At 41.1% G+C, this 12,108-nt stretch overlaps 1 protein-coding gene across 2 annotated transcripts in view; it reads left to right on the top strand.

The window, feature by feature from the left end:
• Nucleotides 1-12,108, top strand: part of SEC23IP (SEC23 interacting protein) — a 50,298-nt gene that overhangs the window by 12,285 nt on the left and 25,905 nt on the right. For both annotated transcript variants that reach the window (XM_007964265.3, XM_007964264.3), the window contains exons 5-8: nucleotides 3,789-3,878; nucleotides 7,385-7,505; nucleotides 10,252-10,341; nucleotides 11,250-11,391. In XM_007964265.3, the coding sequence (XP_007962456.1) occupies nucleotides 3,789-3,878; nucleotides 7,385-7,505; nucleotides 10,252-10,341; nucleotides 11,250-11,391 (443 nt within the window). The remainder of the gene's footprint in view (nucleotides 1-3,788; nucleotides 3,879-7,384; nucleotides 7,506-10,251; nucleotides 10,342-11,249; nucleotides 11,392-12,108) is intronic.

The following is a 12,108-nucleotide window of genomic DNA, read 5'->3' on the forward strand; positions in this document are numbered from 1 at the left end:
CTTCTGATTTGTGAAAATAAATAAATAGAATTGGAAGAAGTATCATGAGCCTTATTAGCCATCTTAAATCTACAATTTCTTTGTATAATTGTGCTAAATGCTTATGTTAATACTACTTAAGAGTTGAATGTTAGATATTTGAAATACGTTCAGTGAATTCAGTTGCATAGATGGGAAATGAGATACAGAATGTTTTAGTTAACTTCTGGCTAGGTGTGGTGGCTCGTGTCTATAATCCCAGCACTATGGGAGGCCGAGTTGGGCAGATTTCTTGAGGCCAGGAGTTTTGAGAACAGCCTGGCCAACATGGCGAAAACATGTCTCTACTAAAAATACAAAAACTAGCCAGGCGTGGGGGCACACGTCAGTAGTCCCACCTACTCGGGAGGCTGAGGAGGAAGGATCACCTGAGCCAGGGAAGTCGAGGCTGCAGTGAGCTGAGATCATGCCACTGCATTCCAGCCTGGGCAATGGGAGTGAAACCCTCCCTCAGAAAAAAAAGAAAGCATATATTTATATATGTGTATATATATGTGTGTGTGTATATATGCGTGTATATATGTATATATAAAGAAAAATGTAAAGGAATGCTGATATCTATAGCTTAATTTTAGACATAAATAAAGACATATTGTAATTTTTGGTACCTTTGGTAGGCCCCTACGAAGCTGTCAAGTCCCCAGATTAAATGTTTAGTTTTACTATTTTGAAGCTGAAGTGTATATTTTCAAGTCCAATCTGTGTCTGAAAGTCTACATTTTATCTTTATTTGATTTTATATGGGTGACATAGACTTTCAGGCAGAATAGATATCCACATACCGACCATTGCAGCAACACATGGCTACCTAGGGAGACCTTAGCTTTTGTTCAGCTTCTTCCAGGAAACTCAAACCAGATCAGGGAAGAGGCACAGAAGGTTAGGAAGTGAGAAAGCCAGTAATAGAAAGGGAACAAGATACATATTGCTCAGCATCCTGTTGGTGATCCTGTCCTGTCAGAGCACTAAGATAAAACAACGGAAGGGTTGGAGACAGAGAATACCTTTAATTTGATGAAGACGTGATTGTCTACGTGGAAAATCAGCAGAACCTCTAGAAATATTATTAGCACCAATACAAGAGTTTTTTGCAAGTCCGTGTATATAAAATTAACATACGTAAATTAGTGACATTCCTGTGCCATGGAAATAACCAACTAAAAATCGAAAAAGAAGATACTATGTATTTGTAACAGAGAGACTATATATCTATAAAACTACAGGCAATGTAGGGAAAAAGTCCAAGCAAAGTACCTGTGAACTTTATGGAGATAAACTACAAAACAGAATTGAAGAATGTAAAAGGCGACCTCAACAAATGGAACTAGGTTGGGCGTGGTGGCTCCTGCCTGTGATCCCAGCACTCTGGGAGGCCAAGCTAGGTGGGTTGCTTCAGCTCAGGAGTTCTAGACCAGCCTGGACAACACAGCAAAACCCTGTCTCTACAAAAAATTCACACACACAAATTAGCTGGGCGTGGTGGCTCATGCCTGTGGTCTTAGCTGCTCGGGAGGCAGAGGCAGGAGGATTGCTTGAGCCTGGGATCTTGAGGCTGCAGTGAACTGTGATGGTGCCACATCACTTTAGCCTGGGCGACAGAACAAGACCTTGTCTCAGAAAAAAAAAGAAACGGAGCTAAACATTATATTCAAGTAGGCACTATCATAAAAGATATCAATTCTTCCCAAATTATCTGATAAATTTTAGGCAATCCCAATCAAAATTCACATCAGGATTTTTTGTTTTTTGGTAAAATTTGTAAACTGCTTCTAACTTTTTTGTGGAAGATCGAAATGTCAAGGATAACCAAGACCATTTCGACAATGGAATGTGGAATCTTTACCAGATAATACTTACTATAAAGCTGTGAATTGAAAGGGAATATGAAGAAGTGAAAATTCTTTATTTTTTAAACAAGGTCTCATTCTGTCCCCCAGGGTGGAGTGCAGTGGCACGATTTCAGCTTACTGCAACCTCTGCCTCCTGGATTCAAGTGGTTCTCCTGCCTCAGCCTTCCGAGTTGCTGGGATTACAGGTGCCTGCCACCATGCCCAGCTAATTTTTGTGTTTTAGTAGAGTCAGGGTTTCACCACACTGATCAGGATGGTCTTGAACTCCTGACCTCAGGTGATCCACCGGCATTGGCCTCCCAAAGTGCTGGGATTACAGGTGTGAGCCACCACACCTGGCCTGAAAATAATTTTTAAGATGGTGAAAGTTTTCTTTCTTTAATCATTGTTGTTTGTGGCCTTGCTTTTAGAAATTATAAATTATATTTAAAGTTTTTTTTTTTTTTTTTAATCGAAGAGAAGGGTCAGAAGTACAGAAGGCTAGGCTGGGCATGGTGACTCACTCCTGTAATCCCAGCACTTTGGAGGCTGAGGCGGGCTGATCGCTTGAGGTCAGGATTTCGAGAGCAGCCTGGCCAACATGGTGAAACCTCGTCTCTACTAAAAATACAAAATTAGCCCGGTATGGTTATGCCTGCCTGTAATCCCAGCTACTCAGGAGGCTGAGGCAGGAGTATCGCTTGAACCCGGGAGGTGGAGGTTGCAGTGAGCTGAGATCATGCCATTGCACTCCAACCTGGGTGACAGAGTGAGACTCCACCTCAAAAAAAACACAAAAGTACAGAAGACTGATGAAGAGGAATTGTTACTGAATGATTGTCCAAGACAGAAAAGGAAATACTTCTATTTTCACATGGTTGTCAAATACTCACTGTCACTAGTTTTAAAAAGAGACTTTAACAATTTTTACTTGTCAATTAAAAAAAGAAATGAGCAAAAAAAAAGGACTTGTGGATATGCCAGAGGCCCCGCCTTTGTGTTGAATCTCTCCTCAAGAGGTCCTCAGACTTGTGCTTTATAGAAACTAGAATAGTGTGATTGGCCCTCGGTATCCACAGGTTCCACATCTGCGGATTCAACCAAATACTCTGAAAATATTTAGAAAACAACAACAATAAAAATAACACAGGCTAGGCACGGTGGCTCACGCCTGTAATCCCAGTACTTTTGGGAGGCTGAGGCGGGCGGATCATCTCAAGTCAGGAGTTTGAGACCAGCATGGCCAATGTGGTGAAACCTTGTCTCTACTAAAAATACAAAAATTAGCCAGATGTGGTGGTGCATTGCCTGTAATGCCAGTTACTCGGTAGGCTGAGGCAGGAGAATCGCCTGAACCCGGGAGGCGGAGGTTGCAGTGAGCAGAGATTGCACCACTGTACTCCAGCCTGGGCAACAGAGCAAGACTCTGTCTCAAGAAAATAAAAAATAAAAATTACAGTGTAACTATTGATATCCCATCTACATTTTATTAGTTATTCTAAGTAATCTAGAGAGGATTTAAAATATAAGGGAGGATGTATGTAGGTTTTGTGCAAAAACAGTGCTATTTTATATAAAGGACTTGAACACCAGGGATTTTAGTATCTTTGAGGGGTCTTGGATCCAGTTTTCCAAGTCACTCTGTTTGTGGTACTTTGTTAATGCAGCCCTAGGAAATGAACAGACTGCCTAAAACTTGGTTTTCTTCATTATATAATGGGGATCCTATTATTTAGGAGTGATTGAGAGTAATTACTTGAACGATATGTATAAGGTGATAAAAAATAATGTTAACCAGTCAGGAGATGAGAACTGCTATTACTGTTATTTTTATCACGATTATAGTTATCATTTTTCTCCATACTTTCAATATGGTGTAAATTTGTCGTATTAGAATATATGTTGTTTCCCCCATTATAGGCTGAATATAAAAAAGCTGTAACCACTAATCAGTGGCACCGAAGATTAGAGTTTCCAAGTGGAGAGACAATTGTTATGCACAATCCAAAGGTAATGATGCTATTTAAAATATTAAGGTATTAAGTTCATTTTAATATTTTCTGTACGTGTTTGATAAATTGTTCATTTTTAGTAACTTCTACAGTGGGAATGTTTTTATAACAAATGCATTGCTTTTAAAATAGTTTCTTATAGAAACAAATATGTTTCTATGATTCACATTGATCATAGAAACAAAAACACAGATTTTTCGTAGGGCGAGGTTCACGCCTGTGAGAGGCTGAGACAGGTGGAATGCTTGAGCCAGGGGGACAGCAGAACCCTGTCTCTATAAAAAATAGAAAAATTAGCTGGGCAGGGCCGGACGCGGTGGCTCAAGCCTGTAATCCCAGCACTTTGGGAGGCCGAGACGGGCGGATCATGAGGTCAGGAGATCGAGACCATCCTGGCTAACACGGTGAAACCCCGTCTCTACTAAAAAAATACAAAAAACTAGCCAGGCGAGGTGGCGAGCGCCAATAGTCCCAGCTACTCGGGAGGCTGACGCAGGAGAATGGCGTAAATCCGGGAAGCAGAGCTCGCAGTGAGCTGAGATCCGGCCATTACACTCCAGCCTGGGCGACAGAGCGAGACTCCGTCTCAAAAAAAAAAAAAAAAGAAAAATTAGCTGGGCATAGTGGCACGTGCCTGTAGTTCCAGCTACTCGAGAGGCTGAGGTGGGAGGATTACGTGAACCTGGGAGATTGAGGCTGCAGTGAGTCATGATTGTGCCCCACTGCCCTCCAGCCTGGGTGACAGAGCAAGACCTCATCTCAAAATAAAAAGTAAATTTTTCTCAGGCTGGATATGGTGGCTCACAACTGTAATCCCAGCATTTTGGGAAGCCAAAGTGGGAAGATTGCTTGAGGCTAGGAGTTTGAGACCAGCCTGGGCAACAAAGAGACTCTATCTCTACAAAAATTAGCTGAGTATAGTGGTGTGCACCTGTCTAGCTACTCGGGAGGCTGAAATGGGAGGATCACTTGAGCCCAAGAGTTTGAGATTGTAGTGAGCTGTGATCACGCTCACCCCAGCCTGGGTGACAGAGCAAGACTCTGTCTAAATAAATAAATAAAGTTAGTATTTCTTATGAAGTTTCTGTTTATGGCAACATGATAACTGGAGTTTAGTATGCACTGTAGAAGTTGCTTGATAATTTTTATCACTTGATCAGAAGTTGGCAAGCTTTTTCTATAAAGAGCCAGAGACAAAATATTTAAGGCTTTGCAAGTTACCTGTTCCCTGTTGCAGCCACCAGCTCTGCCACTGTGTGAAAGCAGCCAGAGACAATGTATAAACCAATGGGTATGATATTTTCAATGAATCTTTATTCATAAAAACAGATGGTGGGCCAGATTTTTCCTGTGGGCTGTAGTATGCCTGTCTGCGCTTGATGTGGTTTGCTCTAACCTTTCAAGTAAAAATGTGTCCTTTTTCTTTTTCTTTTTCTTGTCTTTATGAATTTATCTTGTTTTTAAAAAAATATTGATTGCTGGTGTTCTGATTCTTTCATTTGCCAACCTTAATTTCTCTGAGCTCCAAGTTCCTCACCTGCAATAATGATCTCCCAGGGTCATATTTTAGATGAAGTGAGGTAATTTATGCAAAAGCATCTGGCATGGGGTTTAGAACACCGTAGTTTCTGAGAACATAGGCTTTTTATTTATTCATTTTTTTAATAGAAAAGTATATTAAAAAACTTATAATCCAACTACTTCTGTAGTCCTTATTGATACTGAAATAAAAATAAAAACATTCATATGCCAACAAAATGTAAACAGTTTAAAAGGACATTAAATGAAAAATAAAAGCCTCCTATCTCTGCCTTCCTCATTTCTCCTCTACATAGTAACCACTCTTAATCTTTTTGTGGTTTTTTTTTTTTTTTGAGATGGAGTCTCGCTCTGTCGCCCAGGCTGGAGTGCAGTGGCTGGATCTCAGCTCACTGCAAGCTCCGCCTCCCGGGTTTACGCCATTCTCCTGCCTCAGCCTCCCGAGTAGCTGGGACTACAGGCGCCTGCCACCACGCCCAGCTAGTTTTTTTTTGTATTTTTTTTAGTAGAAACGGGGTTTCACCGTGTTAGCCAGGATGGTCTCGATCTCCTGACCTCATGATCCGCCCGTCTCGACCTCCCAAAGTGCTGGGATTACAGGCTTGAGCCACCGCACCCGGCCAGTCTTTTTGTTTTTTTAAGAGACAGGGTCTCACTCTTACCCAGGCTGCAGTGCAGTGGCCAATCACAACTTGCTGCATCCTCGAACTCTGAGCTCAAGGGATCCTCCTGCCTCAGCTTTCCTGCGCCACCTTGCTTGGCCAGTTTTTAAGATTTTTTTGCAGAGATGGGGTCTTGCTGTCTTGCCCAGGCTGGTCTGGAACTCTTGGGCTCAAGCCTTCCTCCTGCCTCCGCCTCCCAAAGTGCTGAGATTACAGGTGTGAGCCAACGCGCCTGGCTAACCTTTTCTTTTTTTTTAAGACAAATATTTTGCATACTACATCAATATATATTCTTTTTTTTTTTTTTTTTAAAGAAAATTTTCTATGTGGTACAGGGCTGAATTTAATACAGTTGGTTTAACAGAATGTATTTCCTAAAAAGTGGTAGGGTTTTGTCATTATGTTTTTGTCGTTGAAATTGAAATTTTATTTTATTGGGAATCTTAGTATTTAAAGGATTTTGCTTTACATGTTTTTATAAGACAAAGACTCCTCAGTTGCAGGTTACTTGTCCTTGATTTCTTTTTTTGTTTTTATTTTATTTTATTATGATTATTTTTTGTAGAGACAAGGTCTCTAACTTTGTTGCCCAGGCTTCTCTGGAACTCCTGAGCTCAAGCGGTCCTCCTACCTTGGCGTCTCAAAAGTGTTGGGATTACGGGCATGAGCCACTGCACCGGGTCTGTCCTTGATTTCTTTTGTGTAAACCTGGAGTTTTATTTAGCTTTTATTTTTGTTTATTTTTGGGTTTTTTTTGAGACAGGATTTTGCTCTGTTGCTCAGGCCGGAGTGCAGTAGCACAAACACAGCTCATTGCAGCCTTGACCTCCTGGGGTCAAGTGATCCTTCTGCCTTGGCCTCCTGAGAAGCTGGGACCACAGGCATGCACCACCATGCCTGGCTAATTTTTAAATTTTTTGTGGAGACGGTCTCACCATATTGCTCAGGCTTGTCTTGAGCTCCTGGGCTTAGGTGATCCTCCCACCTCGGCCTCTCAAAGTGCTGGGATTACAGGTATGAGCCACCATACCTGGCCTGTGTTATAAGTTTTTAAATCAAGGTGTAATACTTCTGATTTAATTGTATAATTTTCAACATAAGCATTAGAAAGATACCGATTTGCTTAATTTTGGTGGTTAGTGAACACTAGCAAGACTCCTTTAAAATTGTTTTGGGGGAACAGTACTAATAATTTATAAGTCTCCATACTCTGAGGTGTAGCTTATTATGTATTAAACTACTTAGCCTGTAGTGGAAAAGAATTTGTTAATGAGCTTTGTCATAATTCTGTTGCATCTTGAAGGTTATTGTTCAGTTCCAGCCGTCCTCAGTGCCAGATGAATGGGGGACCACGCAAGATGGACAGACAAGGCCCAGGGTTGTAAAGCGTGGAATTGACGATAACCTTGATGAAATTCCTGACGGTGTGTATAGTTTGTTTAGAACTGAGGTCTGTTTTAGTCCTCTCCATTTTAGCATCATTCTTTAGAATGATGAAGAAAGAAACACAGTTATTAGAAGTCCCTGCCACAGCGGCCATAGCATGCAGAAATCAGCCAGTTTGGCGCATATCCTTTTTTTTTTTTTTTTGAGATAGGGTCTCATTCTGTCACTCAGGCTGGAGTGCTGTGTTGTGAATGAACACGGCTCACTACAGCCTCAACCTCCTGGACTCAAGTGATCCTCCCACTTCAGCCTCCTGAGTAGCTGGGATGAAAGGCATGTACCACCAGTCCCAGCTAATATTCCTATTTTTTGTAGAGATGAAGTTTTGCCATGTTGCCCAGGCTTTTCTCGAACTCCTGAGCTCAAGCCGTTTGCCTGCCTCGGCCTCCCAAAGTGCTGAAATTATAGGCGTGAGCCACTGTGCCTGGCCGTATCTTTCTTTTTGATTTTATTACTTTTGTATCTTTATTTTTTATTTGATGCATAATAATTATACATATTAATGGGGTACACCTGATATTTTGATAAATGTAATGATGAAATTGAAGTAAGTAGTATGTCCATCACTTCAAACATTCATCATTTCTTTGTGTTGGGAACATTTCAGGTCTTTTCTCCTAGGTATTTTTCTTTTTCTTTTTCTTTTTTTTCTTTTCTTTTTCTTTTTTCAGACAGGGTCTCACTCTGTTGCCCAGGCTGGAGTACAGTGGCGTGATCTCGGCTCACTACAACCTCCACCTCCCAGGTTCATGCGATTCTCCTGCCTCAGCCTCCCGAGTAGCTGGGATTATAGGCGTGTACCACCACGCCTGGCTAATTTTTAGATTTTTAGAAGAGATGTGGTTTCACGTGTTGGCCAGGCTAGTCTCACACTCCTGGCCTCAAGTCATCCACCTACCTCAGCTTCCCAAAGTGCTGGGATTATAGGTGTGAGCCACTGCACCCTGCCTCTCCTGGGTATTTTGAAATATACAATAAATTATTTTTAACTGTTGTCACCCTACTGTGCTATCTAACAGAAGTTATTCCTTCAACATACCTGTATGGTTGTACCCATTAATTAACCTCTTTTTATCTTTACTTCCCCTCGACCCTTCCCAGGCTCTGGTAGCCATCATTCTGCTCTTACCTCTGTGAGATAAACTTCTGTAGCTCCTACATATGAGTGAGGACATACAGATATATCTTTATCTTTAAATTTGAAATTCTGTTAAAATACATCAACCACATAGCATAGATTCTAAAATATGTTTTGTTGTGGAGAAGCACTTTGCTGGTTGGAACTAAGGTTTGGCAATGCTTTTAAGCTTGTGTTTTTACACCTCGCTGGTTTGTGTTACTCTGGTGCGGGGATTGTAGACTTTTTCTGTAAAGGGTCAGATAGCAGATAGGCTTTGCAGGCTATATGGTCTCTGTTACAGCTACTCAGCTTTGCCATTGTTGTGTGAAATCAACTGAAGACTGTATGTAAACAAATGGGCATATCCATGTTCCATAAAACTTTTTTTTTTTTTTTCTTTAAAAAAACGGAGTCTTACTCTGTTTCCCAGGCTAGAGTGCAGTGGTGTGATCTGGGCTCACTGCAACTTCCACCCACTGGGTTCAAGCGATTCTTGTGTCTCAGCCTCCCGAGTAGCTGGGATTACAGGCACCCACCACCACACCTGGCTAATTTTTGTATTTTTAGTAGAGACAGGGTTTTGACATGTTGGCCAGGCTGGTTTTGAACTCCTGACCTCAAGTGATCCACGTGCCTCAGCCTCCCAAAGTGCTGGAATTACAGGCGTGAGCCACCACACCCAGCCCATAAAACTTTATTTATTTTTATGTTTTTCCTTGAATGGTTTCACTTTTGTAAAAAACTTTATTTATAAAAACAGGTGGCTGGGACTGGTGACTCATGCCTGTAATCCCAGCACTTTGGGAGGCCGAGGCAAGTGGATCACCTGAGGTCAGGAGTTCGAGACCAGCCTGGCCAACATGGTGAAACCCTGTCTCTACTAAAAAAAATACATATATAAAAATCAGCCGGGCATGGTGGCAGGTGCCTGTAATCCCAGCTACTTGGGAGGCTGAGGCAGGAGAATCGCTTGAACCTGGGAGGCAGAGGTTGCAGGGAACCGAAATCGTGCCATTGCACTCTAGCCCAGGCAAGAAGAGCGAAACTCTGTCTCAAAAACAAAACAAAATAAACAAAACAGGTAGTGGGTAGGATTTGACCTGTGGGCCATTGTTTGCCGTTGCCTGCTTTAGTGTATATGCTTTGGTTTCTTCTATACTATTATTTAAGAATGGATTTTATTTTTACAATTACGTATACTCCATGTTTATTGAAGTGTATGTAAAATGTATGTTTATTATAAATCAATTCTCATTATGAAATCTGAGTAATCACCATGTGGGGCTTAGTGTCCTGGGGAGTTGTGAAGCCTCACAAGGTTGTGGAGCCTCCGTAGATACAAACCTGCTATTCATCATGTGCTAATAGCATCTGGGAAGAGAGAGAGCCTGCTGCCTTCACCTCTTGTTCTAGTTCACTTTTATTTGCTGAGAGGGACAAACTGTTCCTCTAATTTGACAGAGGTAATGAGGCTTATTCTCTTTGAAGGGTCATGAATTTCTTTGGCAAGTTTGTGATGACAAAAAAGATATCTAGAATATTGCCATTGGGAAAATCCAAACAAATTGCCATCTTTTATGTATGTTTAAAAATTTTTTTAATAGGGGAGATGCCTCAAGTTGACCATTTGGTGTTCGTGGTGCATGGCATTGGACCTGTGTGTGACTTACGCTTTAGGAGCATTATTGAGTGTGGTAAGTGTTGGGCATATTGTATTTCATGGGATGATCTGAGAACTAATAGAAGGGCTTTGGAGTATTCGTTTTTAGGATAGTTCCCAGCTGTGTACTACTTGCTGAGGGGGCTGTAAGAGAAGATTTAAATGGTCAGTGGGAAATACTAAGTTGTGCTTGATTTGCTCTTGTGACACATGTGACTCATAAAATCCCAGACTCTGAGGAATTAGAAGGGATCTTGCTGACAGCCTTTGCCTGAGCACCTGCAGCAGCGAGGAGCACCTCTGCACTGAAGGGATTTATAGTCAGCGAGTTGGGAGAAGTTGTTTAATGGAAACGTGAATCTGCCTGGCTGACTTAAATTTTTGAAGTTTTATTTTTATGTCTATATAATAATAGTTGGTATTTATTGAATATTTGGTATATGCCAAGTATCTTGGATGTCTTGTCATTTGACCCTCACAAATAAACCTTTGGGGTATAGGCGCTGTCACTGTTATTGCCGCTACTGTGACTAATGAGGAACTGAGGCCCAGGGCAGTGGGGGTTGGGGGTGAAGAGGTAGGTAGGGGTGGGGGTGAGAGAAACTCTCCCTTCTCACAGTCAGTAGGGCCTGGAACCTGGAGCTGGCAGTGTGATTCCAGAGCCTTTCCCCAAGGTGCCGTGCTGCCTCCTCCCAGCAGTGGTAGTTGAACTGATTCATCCCAAGTATCTATTCCTCTGCAATAATGGAAAGTTGAAAAGAGCTTCCCAAAAGTTACTTATTCCTTTCTTTTTTAAAAATTTTACTAATTCTCTTATCCTCATTTTTTTTCTTAAAATAACGTATCTTTATGTTATTAAAAATACTGGCATGTTTGAGGTAACTGCTGACTAGCTATCAAGCTAGGAGAATTTAATTTATTTTTTTTTTCTTTTTCTTGAAGTGGATGATTTTAGGGTGGTTTCTCTCAAATTGCTGCAGACACATTTCAAGAAATCTTCAGATGACGGGAAAATAAGCAGAGTGGAGTTCCTTCCAGTTCATTGGCATAGTTCTTTGGGTGGGGACGCCACAGGTGTTGACAGGTTTGTGGATTTTGATAACTTGTTTTTCAAATCAGTCAAATTTAAATTTAAAATTTAAACCATAATATGAAATAGTTTATTGTAGCTTCAATCAATGTCTTTTAAAATTGTATACTTCTGACATATGATTAAATATTGGCTGTAAAGTTTGCACACTACTTTTCTCTCTGTGTGTGTGCATTCCTCTTGTAAATATTTAAGAGAATCTAAGAAATTTTAGCTGGTTTTAAAATACAATTTTAATCTGTAGCGGTTTAGACAGGGGGCTGTCCTTTATACAGTAAGATGCCTAATGGCCTTTCCACCCAACCAAAAATGTCTCCAGAAATTGCCAGATGTCCCCTGGAGGGTAAAAATCACCCTGACTGAGAACCACAGATTCAGAATATTGTTTCTCATTGGAGATGCTCTCGTCGGGACAGTTCTTTGCTGTTGCAGTGCAGACCACTTAACTTCCTTAGGGTAAAGACCACTCAGTACTAGCAGTGCTCACCAGGCACTGTGACAATTAACAATACTCTGCTCAATTTTGAATGCTCCCAACTGAGAATCATAAATACAGGTAATAGTTATGCTGGCACCTGTCTAGATTTTAGTGAACGCCGTAATGTTTCAGGGTACATAGTTTAATAAAACTATTTCTACAACAGCATTTTATCTATGTTAGGCCCTATTTTAAGGGTGTTTTCTTTGTGTGTATTCCTAAATTTCATTTTG

The sequence above is a fragment of the Chlorocebus sabaeus genome, chromosome 9 (assembly GCF_047675955.1).
Source record: "Chlorocebus sabaeus isolate Y175 chromosome 9, mChlSab1.0.hap1, whole genome shotgun sequence".
Taxonomy (NCBI): Eukaryota; Metazoa; Chordata; class Mammalia; order Primates; family Cercopithecidae; genus Chlorocebus; species Chlorocebus sabaeus.